This window comes from Pleurodeles waltl, chromosome 8, assembly GCF_031143425.1.
Source record: "Pleurodeles waltl isolate 20211129_DDA chromosome 8, aPleWal1.hap1.20221129, whole genome shotgun sequence".
Classification (NCBI taxonomy): Eukaryota; Metazoa; Chordata; class Amphibia; order Caudata; family Salamandridae; genus Pleurodeles; species Pleurodeles waltl.
In genome coordinates, this window is record NC_090447.1 from 1190814500 (window position 1) to 1190838981 (window position 24482).

General features: G+C 44.2%; 1 protein-coding gene across 1 annotated transcript in view; it reads right to left on the reverse strand.

The window, feature by feature from the left end:
* The window catches only part of DHRS12 (dehydrogenase/reductase 12), a 149240-nt gene that overhangs the window by 35473 nt on the left and 89285 nt on the right, over positions 1 to 24482 (reverse strand). Inside the window, exons 6-7 of the mRNA XM_069205453.1 lie at positions 22266 to 22327; positions 21989 to 22093 (exon numbers count right to left, since the gene is read on the reverse strand). Coding sequence (XP_069061554.1) covers positions 21989 to 22093; positions 22266 to 22327 — 167 coding nt within the window. The remainder of the gene's footprint in view (positions 1 to 21988; positions 22094 to 22265; positions 22328 to 24482) is intronic.

Sequence of the window (24482 nt, forward strand, 5' to 3'; positions counted from 1 at the left end):
AAGATCTGCAGTGGTGGCTAACGAACCACAATTGGTGTAGTGGCAGACTCCTCTTCCTTGCTCACCGGGAGCTCACACTAGTGACACATGCATCACTGCTGGGTTGAGGGCAGCCACTTGGGAGAGGTGGAGATCAGAGGACTCTGGTCTCGGGCGGAATCTCAGGTCCACATCAATTTGCTGAAACTTAGAGCACTTTACCTTGCATTGGAAGCCTTTCTTCCTTCCATCAAGAGAAGGCTGGCTCAGGTGCTCATAGACAACACTACCAGGTGTCAAGAGGGTCCGACTTTCTGGACATGGCTGGAACGTCACAGCATTTTCCTGGTGGTTCAATATCTGTCGGGCTCTCTGAATGGCAGAGCAGACAAACCCAGCTCTTGCTTCCTTGCAGATCATGAATGGCGTCTCCATCCAGCGGTAGCGAAGATCTCTTCAGAGACTGGGGAGAATAATGGTTCGATTTATTCACCACTGCTAAGAATGCACAATATCAGCAGTTCTGTAAGTTGGAGTTTCCACAGCAACTCTCGCTTGGAGATGCATTTTATCTTGAGTGGAACTCAGAATTCCTGTACACCTTTCCGCTGATACCACTCCTGTCCAGAGTTCTCAGAGAAATCAAGAGCGATCGGCCTCAAGTCATCTTAGTGGCCCCGGATTGGGCAAGAAGCATCTGGTATGTCAAACTTCTGAGCTTGTTTCCAGAAAAATGTACAGTGTGTTTCATCAAGCCCCAATGGGACCTTTATTTAGTTCCCACCCTTTTTAATATTTGCCACTTGAGCCCATGCACAGCTGCCCTCATGGACTGCTGACCATTAAAACAGTCTTCCTTGTGGCCACAACATCTGACAGGTGAGTTAGTGAATTGCAGGCACTTATGGTTACATTCCATACACAACCTTTTTCTCAGACAAACCTGCCCCTAGGACCCATGCCTCATTTTTATCACCAAAGATGGGACAGAATATCACACTGCCTACTTTATTCGCCCCTCCCCCCATCCTGCCAAGGAAGAGCAGAAACTCCACCATCTAGATCCAAAAAGAGCGCTGTCATTTTACATCGATCGTACCAAAGATTTCTGGGTGCCACATCAACTCTTTGTTGGTTTTACAGGATCAAAAAAAGGCAAGGCAGTTCATAGGAGAACCATCTCCAGATGGATTGTCCTCAACATTAAAATCTGCTACACAATGGCTAAGAAGCAGTCCCCAGAGGGATTAAAAGGCCATTCCACTAGACCTGAAGCTGCGCTACCTAGAGGAGAACCAGTTCTGGACATCTGTCACGCAGCTACGTGGGCACTGCTGCAAATGTTTGCCAAAAACACTGCTGCCTTGACACTCAGGCCTGGTGTGATGGACATTTCGCCGGTTCGGTCCTCGAGGACTTCTTGGTGGTAGCACAGTCCACATACCCACTTCCAGAGAGAGCATCTGTGGCTAGAAGTATCTATCAGATGAACAAATGACTTACCTTTGGTAACAATTTATCCTGTAGACACTCTTGCCACAAATTACTTACTGACCCTCCCATCTCCCCTATTCTGCAAACTTTATTTCTCACATTGAAGAGAATGGGTGGCAGATGGAAGGTGCTTTGAGATTTGAGATGACTGGCAACATGTGGCAGGGTCTTATTTTTGTAGAATGCAGATATCGTTAAGAAATCAGTTGCTTTGCTCCTACTGGGCTTAATGTGGAAGCCGAATGAGTGATTGAAAGAACTGACTCTTGACAGTTATTTACTGGACTGCTTCACACTCCCTTCACTCCATGTAGACTGTATGCTGTTGAGCCCAATAGAGACTCGTCTGGGATTGATCATGAGGGTATGTACAGCACCAGGCTATGAGCAGGTTGAGAGCTGTTTGAAAACAGATTCATACTGAATGGGCAGGCCATTCTACCTGTAAGCTTGAACGTGTGTTTATATTGTTAAAAATCTATACACTCACATAACTGGAACTGCTGTATTTCCAGTGAGTGAATACCATATAACTAATATGTGTCATAGAGAATGAGTGCTGTAAGCATGGTTCGATACAGAAGATGGTGCATTATCATAAAAAATATTAGGGATTCCCTGTTTCCTCAAGCATGGGAACTTCGAAGACCCTCTCAAGCCTTTCTTGCAGCAATACACAAGAAGAAACCTGTTTAGCTGCCTGAGACAGGGCTGCCCAGCAAAGGCTCAATCACATTTAGGGAATCTACCCTCTAACTTACACAATACACATTAGTTTGACCATCTGTTGCTTCCAACAAGCAAAATGTTTGAAGATTATACGCTCTTATATGCCTGGAACTATGAAACCTGGAGGCAGCACACCATCAAATTGGGCTTGGTCTTCCTGCTAGTGCCCACAGTTTTGGGTAAGTGCTGGCTTGTTGGAACCATTTCTTTGTTTCACTTTACTTCACCGGATGCTTTGCAGATCCACCTAGGAGAAGGCTCATGTAACAGGACATCCTGTTTTACTGTTGCACAACCACCATCCTTCTCTAGGCCCTGCCACTGATTGTTCCCTGAAGAAAGAGGATTGCTGTCTTGTCAGGAGAGGAATGCAATCACTAAAACAAGGTGCAGCTACCAGAGTCATGCATGGATGATGGCTTAAGGATATATCTTGAAAGGTCTGAAGCCCAGCTGCACTTCACTCAACTGGAGAAGCAACAACTGGATCTTCTTCATGAGAGAGTTAAGGACAGGTTGGAGTCACATTAGACTTCATTAGCCCATAAGCTTGGCCTGCATCAGTGACTTACCTCCCTTGGTGCTAGCTCCACATCCTCACTGAAAGTACAGAGGCCTGTGACCCAGCGGTACAAAGGAGTGTAGCCTTAAGCCGGTTGCAGAACCTCCATTTTTGACTTTGTTGGAGCCTTTATCACCAATTTCTATTATTTCTCCATTTTCAACCTAAGCCCATGGTGTGTCCTGTTCACCAGGACTAGACTGGCATTAGCTACTCTCAAGATAGGAGCCTTGAAACCACACTTTTGTGACCATAAAGTCTTGAGATATTGTGGATTGAAGGGCTGGCAGTAAATAACCCTAATTTGGTGTGCTGTTTCCTGTGCTTTCCACTGAAGTGGGGGCCTCTGGCAAAGCGCTACCATAGCAACTGAAACATCATGACAGTGATCAGTAGATTTCGAGATTCAGGCCACAACACACTTAAACACTGAGTGCCATTGGAGTAACATACATAAACCTTATTCCTACAAGAACTGGCAAACTGGATCTCTGGCATGTTTTAATTTGATAGAACATTGTAACCACTACAGTAAAATGCCATATGAAAGTGTACTAGCTTAACAGTTCTTCAACTTCCCTTGCTATTCCAGCAGAAAGACAGATCTTTATGACCACAGGAAAGCTTAATCTACATGGTGCATATCCCACTTATTGGAATGTAAAACTCTGTTAAAAGGGTTGTAATGTACATTTTGAATTTGAAGTAGGGAAGTGTTTAATCCACTGCAGCTGAAGGGAAACAAGAAAGTTCTAGAAAGAAAGATAGCAGCAGGCTGATTGCACTAGTCATCCCAAGGTGAACTGATCCACTCACACCTTCTGTGTCTACACATGCACCATTGTCTATTGTTGTCTGGCACTCGGTTCCTCTCATGTAGTGATCTCCGCAGCTATAATGCTTTATGGCTGTTGGTGCAATGTGTAACGTTCGAGCCCCTGAAGCTGCGGCATGGGGACTGAAGTTCTGTTGCCAGGACACTAGGGTCAACTGAAATCTGCCTGGAGGTGGATGACCACAGCCTGAAGCCATGGAGCGCACTGAGGCCCTGTCTCATTGGCTGCATCCTGGCCAGCGCGGCAGGCTTATCATTTGGACATTGTGCTGCCCAGGCACTTCTAGGAGAGTTTGCCCACTGAGGTTGGCTGGAGTTACGAAAGCTACTTCAGTGTGTGTGCTGTAGTATGAAATCTCAAGTAAAAATAATTAGTAGACACAGTATAAAGCTGTGTGTTTTCCTTATTTTTTGGAATGGAGATGAGGACAGAGTAACTGCCTCAGGCAACGCTATAACTATGCTGGGTCATAGCAAACACAAGTGGAACAGGTGGTGCCACTCAGCATGCACCTCTAACAACAGCCCCCCTTCGTTCTGTAGCAAAGAAATGCAGAAAGTTGTTTCAATATCTGCTTATTTGTCTGCACTTCAGCCCTATATGGATTGCGTGCCTTTTTTTGATTATTCACCCCTGTGACTAGATGATTAGGAAGGAGAGGAGAGTCAACTGGAGATCTCACTTGGCTCTCCTCTCTGCTACATTCTAGCAGCATAGTTTGCAGATATGGATTCCCGTTGTGACAATAAGCTTCGTGTATACTGCCAGGAGTTGCTAAGTTACCGGGGGATGGCAAAACAGAGAGGACAAGTGCTGCAGGAAAGCAACTTGAGTGTGGCGCATACGGGTCCAGCGCTCATAGAAAAATACTGGGCGTGAAAGACAAACTACTGCCATCTCTGTCACTACTATAAATAGCAATGTAACTAGTGAAGCCTTTCCTTTGACTCAAGAGGAGATAGTGACTTCCAGCAGTTACTTTCACAGTGAGTAATAGGGTAATATTAAGCTACCTAATCCAGGTGCCCACCTTTCAGACCTTCATGAATGACAGCCATCAACTTGCTTTAAGCGATTCCTTAGAAATTGCTATTCCTTCAACAATTCAACTACAATGATCCAATAAAAGCAGACCGTGCTGAGCCTGACCCTTGATGCAACAAAATGGAGGAGAGTGAATGAACTGATTCTCAGGACCCAACAAGAAGCAGGGCTCTCATCTTGAACCCTGCTGTTGGCAATAATGTGATTTCTCCTTTGGTTTCTTTAGTCCCAGCCAAGTGAACTAACACATGTAGCCACTTAATCAGCTCATTTCCTATAGTCCAAGCTCCTCACCCATCTCTTACTCCCAAGATTCTGATTCAACTGAGTCTCAGGTGCATTCTGCGTACACAGTCTTTATGAATAGCTGATGCTACCACCTAAATTATGTCTGCTGGGCCTGGGTTTCAAAACAGCGTCTAAAGGAAATCTTGTTGCTGTGGACAAGTGGGCCTGGCCCAAGCAGGAGGGGGCATCAGTGTATGTGGTACAACGGGTGGGGGATGGAAAAGTGGGGGGGGGGGGGGGATTAACAGGGGACTACTTGCCGACTTTGGACATTACCAGCAATTCAAATTATTCAAACAAATGCTATTTTGCCTCTTCTTGAAAGCATTAACAAACCACCCTACAGGGACAGAGGTGCCACAGGAACAATTAATTTCTTTGACAGACACTGGTACAGTCACCAACAAAGAAGCCTCTGAGAAAAAGGATGCAGGCTGCTCTTTAGAATCTGAATCTAGTCCTGAACCTGACTGCTTAACAGATAAGGGTAGTTCTGCACCCTAGAGTGCTCTTATGAGAAAGAGGAGACAAGTGATCCTGTTGATAGAGAAAGTATGCGTCAGTGAGCTCACACAACTGATAATCTGACTTCCATCAGTGGCAGGAATTCTAAGAGCGGTGACAAGGAATTACTTTTCAGTACCTTTTCAAAGCCAGCCTAACTAGTTGTCATAAATAGTTTTGAACAGGGTTCAATATCTACATAGAACAGGCACAAACTTCAATCCACAACTTAATACTGGAGCAGCTTCAAGCAAATGACAGTCAGTCTAAAGGCCCAGGCAGCTGTCAGTGAGATGGCTAAATATGTGAGTTCTACCTGTGTTACACCAGTTGAGGAATGAAAGTTACAATTAAAGTTATACATCTCCAAGTGGTTGGAGAGCCAGGAGGAAAGATCGGTTGCTTTTTCAAGCAACTTGGGGGTCTCATAAAATAGCTTATGGAAGAATCCAGAGGAATCTTTGTGTACTTAAGGATGGAGAGGAAGTAGAAGATGACTGCAAGCTTATTGTTCAACTGTTTCAGAAAACATTCCCAAGGTTCTTGGACTGTGAAAGGGACTCACAAATGTTAAAGACAGTTTTCCACTGAGACGGCAAAAAACTCTCAACACAACATGAAGCCACAAGCACTGGAAGTGAAAATGAATACCAACTTGTGTGCTCAAAATGCCAATTTCCTCAAATGGTGTTAGATTCCATGTTCGTTCTGCTCTTTGTTGTAATACAGTGGGAAGAAGATGGATATGACACACATGATCTCCTTGCTTCATGGATTAGGGGCATGTGTTTTCTAACAGGACCTTGCTATATTAAAATAACTATTTATTAATTATGCCTTTTTTATGGTTCAAAAGTAAATTGAGTCATGCAAAAGCAGTAGACACCTCTGATGCCGAGTAGATAAGCAGTGCTTAATTTTTGATTTGCTGAATTGCTGTGATTCTAGATCTGGTTTTGCATTTTATGCAAGAGATTGTATTCCAATATAGGTGGATTTCAGAGTGGTGGTGCAAGTATGGCGAGTGTGGACTTGTTCAGTTGATCCGTATTGCTTGTAGCTAGGTAGTGGGCGATCGGTTTTGTGGGGACATAGGAGTTCTGTGGCTAGGTAAGGTTGAGCCACCCGGGGGGGTTGTGGGAAGCATCAAGAGGATGAACAAAGAAGCAAATACAAAGTCAGGACGTGTTTTATAGTATTAATGGTACTGGAAATCTATGAAATTATACATGCTCCTGATTAGCTTATTCACAGGGATTATTGATGGTTTAAATGCATCCTTTCTGAGTAAAATGATTAAAACTGAATTTATCAAAATAGATAGTGCTGTCATTTGTTTGCAGGAAATGCATAGCCCTTTTCAGCAACTTTAGTTTCACAACAGGTGGGCTGTAGCCTTTGGCCTGCTACGATTCCGCAGGGATTCATAAGAGAGGCAGCAATGATGTGTCAAAATAATACCAATCAAACAAAAAAGGCAACTCAGTAACCCCCTTGTGAGCTTGGTTATCTAACACTAGACGGGTAAACTACTGAAAAGGGGAATATTTAACCCTTTTGTTGCAGGCCTTTTCCCCCCCCAATGATAAACCTTTTTTCAGCTATTTGGGGTAGTTTTCTTTTAGGCATCGATAACTTTTTGGCCACATAAGCTATCCACGCCAATCAAAGCCAATAACTGATCTGCTCCTTGCAATGTTTTTTCATTGTGTACCCAGTATAGAGCAATTCATATGGTAAAATATAAAGAGTGCAAAATAGGTATCAAGGAAACCTATGTAGTTCCCAAATGCACACACAATATGGAGTTTAGAAGCAGTGGTTATTTGCACATCTCCGAATTTGTGGGTACCCATACTAGCATGTGAGAGAGGGCATTTCTCAAAATGTCTTTTTTCTTAAGCACTGGCTTACACGTGGAAGGTAAACATACAGAGAAATACAATTGGTGATAACATGTTCTGCTATTCTGTGTTTCCCTAAGTGTCCTGATAAAAATGGTAGTGCTAGTACCTGTGACAGGAAAGGCCCCAAAAAGCAGCAGCACATTTTTCCACTCAGAGCTGACTCTTTTTTGCAATGTGACTAGCTGGGCCTAGCTCTGTCGACACCTAGGGAAACCTAGCAAACCTGTACAATTTTTTTTAAACTAGGCCCTTAGGGAAATCGAGGATGGGGTGACGTGCGTGACTCTCAACAAGATGTTTTTCCCAGAACCCCTTGCAAAACTCAAACTGACTTAAAAAACACATTTTCCTCACTAATTGTTATGGAAAATTCTGGAATCTGAGGGGAGCCACAAACTTCCTTCCACCTAGCATTCGCCTACATAAGGATAGAAATTTTACCTCACTTGTGTGGGTAGGTCTAATGCCCGCAGCCAGAAACTGCCCAAAACGCAACATGGATTCATCACGTTTTTCCACTCAGATCTGACTTTTATTTTTTTTTTGCAATGTGCCCAGCTTTTGGATTTGGGACCTAGCTCAATCAGCACCTAAGGAAACATTATTGAAACCTAGACACTTAAGGGAATCCAGGACGGGGAGACCTGTGTGGTTCTCACCAGGTTGTTTTACCCAGAGTCTGTTGCAAACCTCAAACTTTGACTAAAAAAAAAAATTATATATCATTTCCCTCACATTTCTTTTATGGGTAGTTATGGAATCTGTGAGGAATGCTTCCTTCCACCCAGCATTCCCCTAAGTATTCTGATAAAAATACTACCTCACTTGTACCAGTAGGCCTAGTGCCCATTACAGGAAATGCCCTGAAGCAACATGGATATCTCACATTTTTCCACTCAAAACTGACCCTTTTTTTGCAATGTGCCCTAGCTCAGCTGCCACCTAGGGAAGCCTGGCAAACCAGTACATTTTTTCTAAAACTAGAGACCTAATCAATAAGTGTGGGTTGAGCTGAATGAATCAACGAAAACACTTCACTAGCCTGGCTTACAAACAGCACCAGCTCTAACTGAATGCAGTAGCCGTTTCAAGTCTCCTGACCAACATTTTTCTTTAGTGTTTTGGTTGATTCATTGAGCTCAAACCACAATTATTGATTCTAATTGGCAGTAATGTTTTCAATTCTTTGTTGAGGTCATTCTTGTACCTCTGCTTAACTTGTACTAGTCCTGAGGATGGTCTCGCAGATTGATACTAATTGAGACTAAAACGTCAACACTAAGCCCACTTCTCTGTTCCATTTTTTTATGTAATCTTCAACGTTGACTGTATTCTTCGTCATAGATGGATATTTGATATTGATCCTTTGAAGAATGGGTTCTTATACCTTGCTAAATGAAATCATGGAATGTAAAATACAATTTGTATAGTGCATCGTCAGTGTATGCATGGATATTATTGTGTCTCAAACCCCTGTTATTTGATTTATGAATTACGTTTTCTTTATGACTTTTCATTTGATAAGCCTATCTTTTTTTTTTTTTTTTTTTTTTCCCAAACACACTGGCTTTATTCCCCCTTTGTATTTTTAATAAAAACATCTTACATTTGAATAACTGATTTTGATTCTAGATGCTACTAATTGGGCATTCTAAATATACTTTCATATTGCTTATCTTGGCTTTAATGTTCCCTTTGTGAGCAGTTTACCTTTCTAGTGTCAAAATAATACCTGGCAATATCTTACAGCTCGGGGCAAGTGTGTTATACTGAAGGTTTGTAAAGGTGTTTACATTTCCAACACTTCTGGTATCTGTTCTCAATTAGTATTCAAGCTACCATGTTTGGGGAGATTTGAATAAACCTTTAAATTTTTTAATGAGCGGTTATAGTAAAAAAGGAGGCAGCAAAATGACCATCAGTTCTCCTACTTTACAAATTATGGGGGTTACTGATTCTTGGAGAGATCTAGAAGAGAGTGAAGTAGGATATGCCAATTAGTCATATCCACATCAACTCTACTGAAAACTTGGCTCTGTACTTTATTCTAGATGTCCTATAGCACAGGAATTAAATAGGGTACACCCCAAAACATTCTCAGACTATAATGCTGATTATACTGAATATTTTGCACATGTGGAATAGAGAAACATTATGGCTCGCATTACGAGTTTGGCGGGCGGCCTCGTACCACCAACTAACCGCCAGTGCGGCCAGAACACTGCCAGCCCTATTACGAGTTCACCAAGGAGCCGGTGGGCAGAAACAGTATTCCCTCCCGCCAGCCCTGTGGTGAACAGGGCCTTAACATTGATACCGGCTTGTAATCGTACGGGCAGCAGCACCCGCTTTCCACTGCCTGTAATTCGGGCAGTGGAAAGCACGATGGGGCTGTGTATCGGCTCTCATAGGGCCTCAGGCACCCCAATTCTGCCAGCCTTTCCATGGCGGTACAACCGCCATGAAAAGGCTAGCGGATTGGGGAGTCGTAATCCCCAGAGTGGCGCTGCATGTAGCTCCACCCTGGCAGATTACAATGCTGAAACCGCCAGGCTGTCAACTGGTGACAACCTGGTGGTGTCGGCAGTCGGACAGTGGCAGCTCTGCCACGGCCGTAATGTGACAGTCAGACAGCCACGATTGTGGCAGTCTGACCGCCACCGCGAGTCTGGCGATCTTAAGACCGCTAGACTTGTAATGAGGGCCTAAGTCTCTGCGCTGGACCCTTGAGAGGTCTGTTCCTAATAATTGAGAATACAAACCAGGATGACAGTTGTAATAAATAAATAATGCCAGCATTATCTAGGATGAGCCTTTACTACAACATATGGGATGCGGAAAATAGTTGTTCGGGACAATACTTCACTCTCCCTTCACTGCTTAAAATCTCTCAAGATGGCAGCAAATTTCCTGATAGATTTCCTGTACCTTCCGGAGAGCAGATGTTCAGGTATAGTTGTATATCATCTGCAAAGAACTGGTACTTGATGTTGGATAGGCTCAGAAGACAGGCTAACAGTTCCATGTAGTTTCTCAAAAGAGTGGCAGACAGTATTGAGCATTGGTGTGACTCCTTGGTGCAGGGATTAATTGCTGAAGTAATTGTTGATTTTGATTTGTTGTGTGTGATTTTCTAGAAATTACATCAGCCATTCAAGTACTACACTGTTAATGTCCATCTTTGAGGATAGGCAGAATGGAGTCACGATTTACTATGTCAAAGGCAGCTGGCATGTCTAGGATAACCAGAAGATGCAATCACTCTTTGTCCAAGGTTTAGAGGATGCTGTTGATTTACTTCAGAGTGGCTGTTTCTGTGCTTCAGCAAACAAGAAAATCGGATTGGAGCTCTAGAGTAGCTCATTGCTGTAATAAAGCATTCAAGCCATTTTTCAATACAGCATTCTAACAATTTCGCTATAAAAGGAAATGTTTGTTACAGGGCAAAAGCACTTTAAACCAGAGCCCTGTTTTTGTTAATAACAGAGTGACTTGAATCACTCTGAAGATTCCATGAGTCAAATATGAGTAGGTAAGAGATATTCAACCAGACTGCAGTTATTGAACCTTTGATTTTTTTTTTTCATAAGGGTGAAGACAGTAGGTTCCCAAGTGTGGGAGGGTAGTCCGATTTTCTTGATGACTATTAAAAGGTCCAGACTGTCCACTTCTTGAAAGACACTCCAATCCTTTTCCAATTTTCTGGGCAGTATGAAGTTACTTTGGGCATCAGGTGAGTTTTCCAGGGAGTGTTCTAGATTACCTTGGAAAAAATTGGATAATTTTTCACATTTTTCTTGGGAGGAGTTGTTAGTTATTGAGTTGTGTGGTATTTTTTACAGTAATGAAAAACTTTCTGGGTCGGTTCCTTGCCTTACCTAGTTCTTTTTTTATTAACTGGAATTTGGCTTCTACAGTGTGTTGGTTAAAAATTCTTCTAAGTGATCTAAGTCTAGTCAGAGACTTGGCTGATTGGTTTTGTCATTTTCTCTCAGTGAACTAAACAGCTCTCTTTCTCTCGTTCGAGAAACAGGCCTCTGAGAATTATGTTGCTTGTCTCTTAAAATTTTAGGCACTAGTGTGCTAAGTGCTCCTCTCAATTAATCAATGGATTATCACCCCGGGGTATCCAGGAGCTTTGGGAGGTTTATTCTGCGCGGGTGGCTACTCCTCAATCAGCCATTTCTTGAGCTTTTTCCTGAAGTCGAGGAGGGTGTGCGCAGGTGGGGGGAGAGGTCATTCCAGAAATTAGTGGCGAGGTAGGAGAAGGTGTGAGCTCCGCTGCAGCTGTGTTGGATTCTCGGTATCTGCACGAGGGCAAGGGTTGTAGAGCAAAGCACCCTGGTAGGCTGGTGGATGGAGAGTCCGTAGTTCATAAGCTTGGGTCTGATGTTGAGGAGGGCTTTGTATGCGATGGTGAGGACCTTGAATTTGCACCTCTTGTGCACCGGCAGCCAGTATAGCTCTCTGACGTGGAAGGCTGATGTGGGCCCTACTGGGGAGGTCTAGGACGAGTCTTGGAGCTCCGTTCTGAATGGGCTGAAGGCGGTGGAGGAGCTGGGCAGGTAGTCTGATGTAGAGGGCGTTTCCATGGTCTAGTCGGCTGGTTATGATGGGATGGATGACACATTTTTCTGGTTACGATGGGGATCCACTTGAAGATCTTACATAGCAAGTGGAGGTTATGGAAGCTGGAGGAGGCCACTGTGTTTATCTGCTGTCTGAAAGTAAGTTTGCAATTGATAATGATGTCAACGTTGGGTGCATGGTCCATACGCTGTCCGAATGTGTATGGCTGCCAGGAGACTTCCCAGGGAGAGGGGTTACTTCCAAAGATAATCACCTCCTTTTTGTTGGTGTTCAGCTTCAGGCAGTTGGGTCTCATCCATTCGGCGACGAGTGTCATGGTCCTGATGTCTCTGGGGTTGGTGTGGTCTTCGGAGAGGGAAAGTATTAGTTGTGTGCCGTCGGCGTAGGAGATGATTTTGAGTCCATAGGTGCAGACAAGCTTGGCTAACGGCGTCACTTATACATTGAAGAGTGTGGGGCTGCGGGACGCCGCAAATTATGTTCTTCGGTTCTGACGCAGAGGGTGGAAGGCGGACCCTCTGGGTGCAGCCTGTGATGACGGCATGGATTAATCTGAGGACATTGCTTTGGATCCTGATGTGGTGTAGTCAGGAGGTGAGGGTGAAGTGGGAGATGGTGTTGAACGCAGCAGAGAGATCTAAGAGGATCAGGTTTGCTTTCTTCCCATGGTCCAGGAGGTCCCCGATGTCGTCCGTTGCAGTGATGGGAGCGGTCTCTGTGCTGTGGCTGGAGCGGAAACAGCATTGAGAGGAGTCTAGCAGGTTGTGTCTTTCAAAGTGTTTGGAGAGTTGCTTGTTGATGGCTTTTTTCAGGACCTAAGCAGGGAAGGGGAGCAGAGAGATGGGACAGTTGTTCTTGAGCTTTCTGGGGGTCTACTGAAGCTGGAAATAGGAGAGGGGTGCTGATTCAGCTGGACTCCTTGTGCCAATGTTTTTCATAAAAAGTGAGTTTCGGAATATCTTCTGAAGCCTAGATCATAGTTTTCCCAGTTTGTAAATTGAAATGTTAAGACCCGAATTAGGCTGTGGTGAGGATATCAAGAGATTTCTACAATACTGTAAGTAGAATTTTAGCCATAAATGGTTGTAGTCAGCATAGAAAATGAAATATTTTTGTCAAACCCAGCTTCAAGCAGCAGTATTGTTCTTTGATGGAATTTCAAAATTTGCTCTTTAGAGTACGTGTTTGAAGGTTTTTTACCATTTCTTGTGAGATTCAGGGTGAAAGAATTCTATAGGAGTTCACTTGAGTGCATTATGTTTGGAGTAGCAGCTTTTTTTGGGAGATAATGTGGTGGATAACCTTGGGTGTAGTTAGTATACTGAATAAGTGATTGAAGAGAAACTGTTTGGGAAAGTGCAATTGCGTGGGAAGAATTAGACAGGATAGCAAAGTGGCAATGAAGTTGTGTGGAAACTTATACAGAGGTTGATGAGAACAGCTCAATCTTCTGGTTATGTGGGATTTTCTTACATTGTTCTATTTGGTTACGTGGGTAGTGACAGCTGGAAGATCACTTATACTGAGTGAGCATAATATAATTTTTGATTCTCCACATCATTTGGACTGGTGTGGAGGATTATTAGAACACGATCCAATGGAATGACATCAGTGATCGCGAAAAGGTGTAAATGTTACTCACTGCAATAAAAGGAATGTACCCGAGTAAAGAAATCAAATAGTCTTATGTTCAAATCAACAATAGCAAGGCCAACATATAGGGATGCAGTAGCAGAAACAAAAAAGGTGAAGGCAGTTAGCTGGCATCTCTTTCTTCAAAGAGCCCATAACTGAATGGGTACCCATAGCAAGTTCTTCTCAGACTGCGTAACCAGCAATGTCCCTTCCAGGCATCACAGAGATCATAAGACCAAGAAGGTAATACCACCTGTGCTCATAGGCAGCAGTGGAGCCCTGATGGAGCTCGATGACCCCTGAGGAGCACAGTGTGACCCACGTCCAGTGAAAAAACACTACACACAAAACAAGGCTTTTGCCTCACCTTCTGTCAGAAAGTGGATGGTGGCCAGAACAGCTCTCTTAGGGTCAAGTCACCAGTGGTTTGCAAGTCATTTCAGGTAGAGAGGGGAGCGCGCCAACACATCTCTAAAGTGCCTTCAGGCTGGCTCAGACTATCATGGGGGATGGGCCAATGGGCAGGCAAATCCAGGATGGTGTGTCCCAGAAGGCCACGTAGAGCTCTCTTTCAAGAGGGCAAACCTCTTGGCCCTCTGCCTTCTTAAAATAATAGGGAATGAGAACGCAGCAGATTAGGATATGCGCCTTTGATTGCAGTGAAATGAAAATGTCACTTACCCAGTGTACATCTGTTCGTGGCATCAGTCGCAGTAGATTCGCATGTTCTGCAATAGCTCGCCATCTGGTGTTGGGCCGGAGTGTTACAAGTTGTTTTTCTTCGAAGAAGTCTTTCGAGTCACGGGACCGAGTGACTCCTCCTTTTGTCTCCATTGCGCATGGGCGTCGACTCCATCTTCGATTGTTTTTCCCCGCAGAGGGTGAGGTAGGAGTTGAATTGTAGTAATAGTGCCCATGCAATGGAGTGACTAAGTATGCACTTATTTAAGGTTGAGATGATACATATATAAATAATTGAAGGTAACTTCCAAACTGCTACAGGCTCCCGGGGAGGCGGGTGGGCACATGCGAATCTACTGCGACTGATGCCACGAACAGATGTACACTGGGTAAGTGACATTTTCAGTTCGATGGCATCTGTCGCTGTAGATACGCATGTTCTGCAATAGACTAGTAAGCAGTTATTTCCCCAAAAGCGGTGGATCAGCCTGTAGGAGTGGAAGTAGTCTGAAATAATGTCCTTAATACAGCTTGACCTACTGTGGCTTGTTGTGCGGATAACACGTCTACACAGTAGTGCTTGGTGAATGTGTGAGGCGTAGACCATGTGGCTGCCTTACATATTTCTTGCATTGGGATGTTTCCTAGAAAGGCCATGGTAGCACCTTTCTTTCTGGTTGAGTGTGCCTTTGGTGTAATGGGCAGCTGTCGTTTAGCTTTAAGGTAGCAGATTTGGATGCATTTAACTATCCATCTGGCTATACCTTGTTTTGAAATTGGGTTTCCTGCATGAGGTTTTTGAAATGCAATAAAGAGTTGTTTAGTCTTTCTGATGTTCTTTGTTCTGTCAATGTAATACATTAATGCTCTTTTGACATCTAATGTATGTAGTGCCCTTTCGGCTACGGTATCTGGCTGTGGAAAGAACACCGGAAGTTCCACTGTTTGATTTAGATGGAACGGTGAAATAACCTTTGGCAAAAATTTAGGATTGGTCCTTAGGACGACTTTATTTTTGTGTAGTTGTATAAAAGGTTCCTGTATAGTAAACGCCTGAATCTCGCTTACTCTTCTCAGGGAAGTAATGGCGATGAGAAATGCCACCTTCCAGGTTAGGAACTGTATGTCGCAGGAGTGCATGGGTTCAAATGGTGGACCCATAAGTCTAGTTAGGACAACATTTAGGTTCCATGAAGGAACAGGTAGTGTTCTTGGTGGTATAATTCTCCTAAGGCCCTCCATGAATGCTTTAATGACTGGTATTTTATATAGGGAAGTTGAATAGGTAGTCTGCAGGTATGCAGATATTGCTGCAAGGTGAATCTTAATGGAAGAGAAAGCTAGGTTAGATTTTTGTAAGTGAAGCAAGTAACCCACTACATGTTCTGGAGTTGTGTGTAATGGTTGTATTTGATTAATATGGCAGTAGCAAACAAACCTCTTCCATTTACTTGCATAGCAGTGCCTGGTGGATGGCCTTCTTGCTTGTTTTATGACTTCCATACATTCTTGGGTAAGTTGTAAGTGCCCGAATTCTAGGATTTCAGGAGCCAGATTGCTAGATTCAGCGATGCTGGATCTGGGTGTCTGATCTTTTGGTTGTGCTGTGTCAACAGATCTGGCCTGTTGGGCAATTTGATGCAGGGTACCACTGATAGGTCTAGCAGCGTTGTGTACCAGGGTTGCCTTGCCCAAGTTGGTGCTATCAATATGAGTTTGAGTTTGCTTTGACTGAGTTTGTTTACCAGGTAAGGAAGGAGAGGGAGAGGAGGAAAAGCGTAAGCAAATATCCCTGACCAGTTCATCCATAGGGCATTGCCTTGGGATTGTTTGTGTGGGTATCTGGATGCGAAGTTTTGGCATTTTGCGTTCTCCCTTGTCGCAAACAAGTCTATCTGAGGTGTTCCCCAGAGTTTGAAATAAGTGTTCAGTATTTGGGGGTGAATTTCCCATTCGTGGACCTGTTGGTGATCTCGAGAGAGATTGTCTGCGAGTTGATTTTGTATCCCTGGTATAAACTGTGCAATTAGGCGAATTTGGTTGTGAATTGCCCAATGCCAAATTTTTTGTGCTAACAGGCTTAACTGCGTGGAGTGCGTCCCTCCCTGCTTGTTTAGATAATACATTGTTGTCATGTTGTCTGTTTTGACGAGAATGTATTTGTGAACTATTATTGGTTGGAAAGCTTTTAGTGCTTGAAAAACTGCAAGAAGTTCTAGGTGATTGATATGCAGTTTTGTTTGATGTACGTTCCATTGTCCTTGTATGCTGTGTTGATCGAGGTGTGCTCCCCACCCTGTCATGGAAGCATCTGTTGTTATTACGTATTGTGGCACTGGGTCTTGGAAAGGCCGCCCCTTGTTTAAATTTATGTTGTTCCACCACAGAAGCGAGAGGTAAGTTTGGCGGTCTATTAACACCAGATCTAGAAGGTGACCCTGTGCTTGAGACCACTGTGATGCTAGGCATTGTTGTAAGGGCCTCATGTGCAGTCTTGCGTTTGGGACAATGGCTATGCATGATGACATCATGCCTAGGAGTTGTAATACCATCTTTGCTTGTATTTTTTGTGTTGGATACATGCGTTGTATGATGGTGTTGAAATTTTGAATTCTTTGTGGACTTGGAGTGGCTACTCCTTTTGATGTGTCTATTATGGCTCCCAGGTATTGTTGTACCTTGCGTGGCAGAATTTTTGATTTTGTGAAATTGACGGTGAACCCTAGTTTGAAGAGGGTTTGTATGATATGATTTGTGTGATTTGAGCACTCTATTAACGAATGGGCCTTGATTAGCCAGTCGTCTAGATATGGGAACACATGTATTTGCTGCCTTCTGATGTGTGCAGCGACTACCGCTAGACATTTGGTAAAGACTCTTGGTGCGGTTGTTAATCCGAAAGGCAGTACCTTGAATTGGTAATGTATTCCTTTGAATACAAACCTTAGGTATTTCCTGTGCGATGGGTGTATTGGTATATGGAAATAAGCATCCTTGAGGTCTAAAGTTGCCATGTAGTCGTGCAGCTTTAGCAATGGCAATACTTCTTGTAGTGTGACCATGTGGAAGTGGTCTGATTTGATGAAAGTGTTGACTACTCTGAGGTCTAGGATTGGTCTCAGTGTTTTGTCCTTCTTTGGTATCAGAAAGTACAGTGAGTAAACTCCTGTGTTTATTTGTGTGTTTGGCACTAATTCGATTGCATTCTTTTGCAATAGTGCCTGCACTTCTATCTCTAGGAGATTGGAATGGTGTGTTGTTAAATTTTGTGCTTTTGGTGGTATGTTTGGAGGGAACTGTAGAAATTCTATGCAGTAACCATGTTGGATAATTGCTAGAACCCAAGTGTCTGTAGTGATTTTCTCCCATGCTGTGTAATAATGACCTATTCGTCCCCCCACTGGTGTTGTGTGGAGGGGGTGAGTGACATGTGAGTCACTGTTTAGTAGTAGGGGTTTTGGGGCTTTGGAATCTTCCTCTATTTCTAGGGAATTGCCCTCCTCTATATTGTCCCCGAAAACCTCCTCTATACTGTCCTTGGTAACTGGACGGTGTGGCTTGTGAGGTGCTGGCTTGTGTGCTTTGACCCCGAAACCCCCCTCGAAAGGGCGTTTTACGGAATGAGCTGTAATTCCCTCTGCTCTGCTGGGAGTAGAGTGCGCCCATGGCTTTGGCAGTGTCCGTATCTTTTTTGAGTTTCTCAATCGCTGTGTCCACTTCTGGACCGAACAGTTCTTTTTCATTAAAAGGCATATTGAGAACTGCTTGTTGAATCTCTGGTTTAAATCCAGACGTTCGGAGCCATGCATGCCTTCTGATAGTTACAGATGTATTAATTGTCCGTGCAGCTGTATCTGCAGCGTCCATGGAGGAGCGGATCTGGTTGTTGGAGATGGCCTGTCCCTCCTCAACCACTTGTTTTGCCCTATTTTGGAAGTCTTTGGGCAGATGTTCAATGAGATGTTGCATCTCGTCCCAGTGGGCTCTGTCATAGCGCGCAAGTAGTGCCTGGGAGTTCGCGATGCGCCACTGGTTTGCAGCTTGTGCTGCGACTCGTTTACCAGCTGCATCAAACTTGCGGCTTTCTTTATCTGGGGGTGGTGCATCTCCAGATGTGTGAGAGTTGGCCCTTTTCCTAGCTGCTCCTACAACAACAGAGTCTGGTGGCAGCTGTGTTGTGATGAAAGCCGGGTCCGTAGGAGGCGGCTTATACTTTTTTTCCACCCTTGGTGTGATTGCCCTACTTTTGACCGGGTCCTTAAATATGTCTTTTGCGTGCCGGAGCATACCAGGGAGCATAGGCAGGCTTTGGTAGGAGCTGTGGGTGGAGGAGAGTGTGTTGAACAAGAAATCATCCTCGACCTGTTCTGAGTGGAGGCTTACGTTGTGAAATTGTGCTGCTCTAGCCACCACCTGAGAGTACGCGGTGCTGTCTTCTGGTGGAGATGGTTTTGTAGGGTATGCCTCTGGGCTGTTATCTGACACTGGGGCGTCGTATAGGTCCCATGCGTCCTGGTCTTGGTCACCCTGGCTCATGGTGGTGTGAGCTGGGGAGTGTGATGGCGTTTGTGCTGGTGAAACGTTAATCACGGGCGGAGGAGAGGGTGGTGGTGTAACTCTTTTCACCACTTTTGGTTGTGGTGCTTGTTCCGTCTGGAACTCCAACCTTCTCTTTCTCCTAATGGGGGGAAGGGTGCTTATTTTTCCTGTCCCCTGCTGAATGAAGATACGCTTTTGCGTATGGTCCGCATCAGTTGCTTGTAGCTCTTCCTCAAACCTATGCTTCTGCATTTGGGAGGTTAGCGAGTGCTCTTCTGTATAAGAGCCTGAAGCTGGGTCGCTTGCAGTTTGTTTCGGCGTGGAAACTTTGTCTGCGTGTTTTTTCGGCTCCGAGGTGACTTTTTTTCTTTTCGGGGCCGAAACCTCTCGGCGTCGATCTGTTTCGGTGCCGCTGTCTCGGCGTCGAGCCGTGTCCACACCGGCATCTCGGTGTCGAGGCTTGTCTCCAGCACTTTCTCGGTCCCGAGAAGGCTGCGTGCCGGTGTCTCGACCGGAGTCGGATGATCTCGGCACCGTTTGGGCCTTTTTCGGTGCCGACGGTCGGTCACCGATTTTATGGGTTGAGCCATGGCCTGGTGGCAGTGGCGTCCCCTGGGCCTTGTAAATGTTTCTTTGTGTGGTTTTCGACGTCTTACTCACGGTTTGTGTATCGTCGAATCCTTCGGAGTCTGAGTCTTGGATCGAGAAGGTACCTTCCTCTTCCTGTTCCTCGAACTCCCGTCGGGCTGTCGGTGCGGACGCCATTTGAAGTCTTCTGGCTCGACGGTCTCGGAGTGTTTTTCGGGACCGGAACGCACGACAGGCCTCGCAGGTGTCTTCGCTGTGCTCAGGTGACAGGCACAGGTTGCAGACCAAGTGTTGGTCTGTGTAGGGGTATTTATTGTGGCATTTGGGGCAGAAACGGAAAGGGGTCCGTTCCATCGGCGTTCCTCAGCACGCGGTCGGGCCGACCAGGCCCCGACGGAGGATTGAAAAACTACCCCGAAGGGCACCGGAGCTCTTCGATCTTCGATGCGGTGTTGAATGTAAGTACGCCGATCCCGAACGCAACAATACCGACGAAAATCTTCCGAAATTAACTATTTTTTCTGTTCCGAAACTCGGAGCGACAGGAACACGTCCGAACCCGATGGCGGAAAAAAAACAATCGAAGATGGAGTCGACGCCCATGCGCAATGGAGACAAAAGGAGGAGTCACTCGGTCCCGTGACTCGAAAGACTTCTTCGAAGAAAAACAACTTGTAACACTCCGGCCCAACACCAGATGGCGAGCTATTGCAGAACATGCGTATCTACAGCGACAGATGCCATCGAACACATGGATACAATTTAGTTTAAAAAAAGGGTGTCTTGTAATATTATTACTGGTATTAATAACAAAAGTATAATGGAGGGAATAGTTGCAAGTTGGAATATTAGTCCAATCTATTTAGGGAAGAGCTTGAGTGCTCCCTGGTGCAGCTAACTAGGTACCCTGGGACTCAGAAGTTTGGCTTGCAGAGTTTCCTGTCACTTTGAAGATGATTCAGCTCGGAATAAAAAAATAAAAAAAAACACTTAATGGCAAAGCAGCCAGGGTCTACTCTAGCCTGCTTGAAGTATGTAAGCTAATTCTTAATTATGGAAGGACATAATGTTTCTGAAACATAGACTGATTTGTTGATCTTGGTAATCTCCAAAAAGGGAAAGGACATGCAGATGTGTGGGTCATATAGACCCATACTATAAATATATGCAGATGGAAAGATCTTCTCCAAATTGACCGCAAGGTGGTTAGCCAGTGTGATGCCCCAACCAAAATAAGTTTGTTCAACAGTGGAATAGAACCGTTCCTATTAATACAACAACAGCCATCTTTGATACAGCATCCATTAAAGGGAAGCATGCAGAGATGGTCTTGCAGGGTGCCAAAAAGGCATTCAATAAAAGTATCATGGGCTTTGCTCTGGAAGGTAATGGGCAATTGGGGTTTGGATTACTACATATACTGGCATTATATGTGCACTTTATTCAAACCCTTATGCACACAGTTTGCATTGTTTTAAACTTGGCCAGGTTTGCAGTGACCATGGCATAATGCAGGGTTCCCCCTTGCTGCCTATATTCTTTTTCCTATTCCTGGCAAACCTTGAGATTAATATGCATATGGTGCCTGTAACATTTATTGGCAAACATAGGAAGAGATCAGTCTGTGTAGATGTATAGCTGTTTTCTCCATAGAGCCAGAAGTAGCAATTATTAGAATAAAGAGAAAAGTTAGACTTTTAAGGGAAGTTTCAGGTTATCTTATGAAAAGCCTCAAAACCCAGGTAAAGCCGAACCAACCCAGGGACATCCTGGACCAAGGGATAGTGACCTCAGTGGTATACTTGGGAGCTGCAATATCCCCTAAAGTTAACGATATACTTAACTTGAACTATGTAACACTTTACAAGAAAGCACACAAGGTAATGCATAAGTGGAATCAGCTCTTTAATGTTTTTATGGTCTGCAGTAAGATCATTAAAATAATGGCTTTTTCAATTTGTTTTACATTTTTTTATGTCTATCCCACTACTGATCATTGTAAGCTATTTCAGGAAACCAGCTGCAGGCTTTTTATCGAACTATAAAAAAAAAATATATAGTAAACTAGTTGGTGTGTAAAATTACTACTGTCCAGTGGTGTATGAGCACCGGACTTTAAATTGTATTACCAGGAAGGTATGGGTACACGAGTAGCAGAAACGATATGTGGCACAGCAGATCAAGATTCCACTTTGGAAATGTACGATGGTTCATAGAAAGATAGTGCTCAGACTTATCTAATGGAACCTTGCTATTTTTAAAAGATTTGATTTAAGACATTTCACTCCTCTTTAACACTGTAGAGGTCAAGGTTTTAGCTTCTTAATAGCCTATGTATAAACACATACTCACCATAATGAAATATTCCCCCTTTGTCAGAGATCTTTAACAATTCCAGCTGTCATTATTGGTGTTACAAAACCTTACAAACTATTGGACAGCTGTTTCAGACATACATCTGATGAGATTCATAAGACATGGTAAATACATAGACACACTTTTTTCAAACATATTCAAACCAGCAACACTTGAAATACAAGAAAGCTTCCTAGATACATCTAGGTCCTACAAATCCAAGCACACCATAATCTTTATGTACGGTTTCAGCAAACCTTGTTTTGAGCGTAAACCATGGTCCCTTCAAATGCCTTCTTTTCAAACTGTAGGTCAGTCACGTCTAATTTTTGAACCAGCATCCCTCCAGATGACACATTTACCTGCAGCACATTGAAAATAAATGAATTGTGATTTGATGACATTACATATCAGGTGTTTTCAAGCCACCTAGCCCAGAGCATTTGCTTCAAGACATGTTTTCCCAAATATTTCTACCAAAGAAATGGTGATTCAAAGCCATAGTAAGTACACTAGATAGACTTCTGCACTCACCACTCGTGGATCCTCCGCTACCTCCAGGACAGGTATTAATGCGGTTGTAAGAATGTACATTCCTAAAAACAGACAAAGAAATATTTTTAAACAATAATGTAAACTGTTACATGATGTCACCATATAGGCGAATGTACATATAAATCCATTCATCTGCACTGGTAGGGTTCAAAGTAGTGGCCATCAAAAGAAAAATTATTTTTTCAACAGAACATTTAAATGCAGAATCTCTTTGACTAATGACATCATGACTGTATGGTGAAGCAGTTCCACAAAGTATTAACACATAACCTGTGTATGAACCATGTGTTCATGTATTTAAGGTGTGTTTTCACTAACTTAAGTTGTGTGCATCCTAATATTATGGTACGCATTCCAAGTACTTATGTAATACAGCTGTCACTGTCAGTTAAACACAAACTGAGATAGGTAACATCAGGGCACGTCCTTAATCTGAACTGGATTATGTCACATAGATATGGATACATTTCAGACTTGTGAAAGGTGAGAAATTCAATCATCCAATTTGTTCAGATCTAAGGTGAGATCACTGTAACTGGATCTAAACCAATGACAACTCTTGATGGTTCCACGTCTATAATTAGGAGTAGATAAGTTTCCTATACAAACCCTTGCTATTTGAAGCTGTGGCAGAAAGGTCTGAGAGCTGATTGGGATGCTGCTGAACAGAATAATGCACATTTGTGGTTAGACTTTCAAGTAGCTACAATGTTGTAGTTAGAGTGGTAACTAATTCGCAAAGGGGAGGGGGTCCACTTTGAATATATTGCCCTTTGAAAACCGGGATGGCAGCTTTAGAAGGAGTAGGCAATAGTTCAAGGGACCACTGCAACTCTCAGTGACAGTTTTCGAATCTGATTTTTTTTAAAGCATCCCAATTACTTTAAGGAAATTGGGTTGATTTAAAAAACAAAAAAGAAATCACAGGTCCGCCATACTTGTAATTGTGCCAATCATGCTTGGTCACAAAATGTGACCTGTCTAATTAATATTCATTAGGCAAGACGGCCTTGACTCACTAATATTCCATGTGGAGCCTGAACCTGGTTCCGCTCTGTGCTTCCCATAGCCGAAGCGACCCCAGCCCTACTGAAGGAATTTTATAAGGCCATCCACCTCAACTTTCAGTGGTCCGGTCCCTCTGGACCATGTTTGGGCCTCATGGGCATGAGAGGGGCCCAAACTTCGACTAGGCTGGCACGTTTCCCCCTCAGCGCCAGTCAGGCCCCAATTATCCCTCGCTGGATCTGGAGTGAAGCCACCTGTAAGACCAAGACCTTTCTCGACACCCGATCCACGACGACACCCCCAGAGCCGCAAACACCCCCAAGGCAGTATCATCTCAATCGTCATTCCTGACTCCGACAACGAGCCAGATGGGAGTTATCCAAGGCCACGTCTGGCACCAGCTGAGGACATTCTTCCCGGAGTGCAGCCAGTGCCTTACTCGTTGGATAAGTCTGGTGAGGAAGACATTTTGATGAGGTCTATGGAACCTTACAGAAAAGATCAAGTTGACGAGGACAACTGGTATGAGGAAGTAGTTGAGGCCAGTAGGTTGGTCACTTCACCTTACACTGGCCTGGTTCCTCCCCCCCCCCCCCCCCCCACTGTGGCTACGGAGGAGGGAGCCTCTTTGCTATGGTGGTGCACAGACATGCTTCAGCTGGGAGTCACTCCATCAGATCCCTTACTCGCACTCATTGAAGCCTTTACGGATGTCCTAATGGGGGCCTGGTCCAAGCCTTCCACAGGGGTCCTGTGACTAGGATGATTGCTTGCTGCCATCACCCCACTCCACTGGATCCCAGTTTCCTTACCCAGCATCCTGCCCTAGCGTTTGGTGGTCCAAGCATTGTCATCCCGCATTCACTGAGGCGAGTTCCGTACCATCCAACCGGATAGGGAATCCAAGACGCTGGACACCTTCGAAAGAGCCTGGCACTGTGGTCGGTGAACACCACATACCTATTTGACCATTATTCTCATACATTATGGAATTTGGTTGCGCAAGTGATGGGAATGGTCCTGGAGGAGGCTTGGGCCATACCCTCTTAGGTTGTTGCCAACGGGAGAGATGCAGCAAAGTTTTCCATCAGCTGTGGACTTGACTCGACGGACTACCTAGGTAGAGTGATTTCATTGTTGGTGGCCTTATGGTGCCATGCCTAGTTCACAACATCTGTTTTTTTCAGG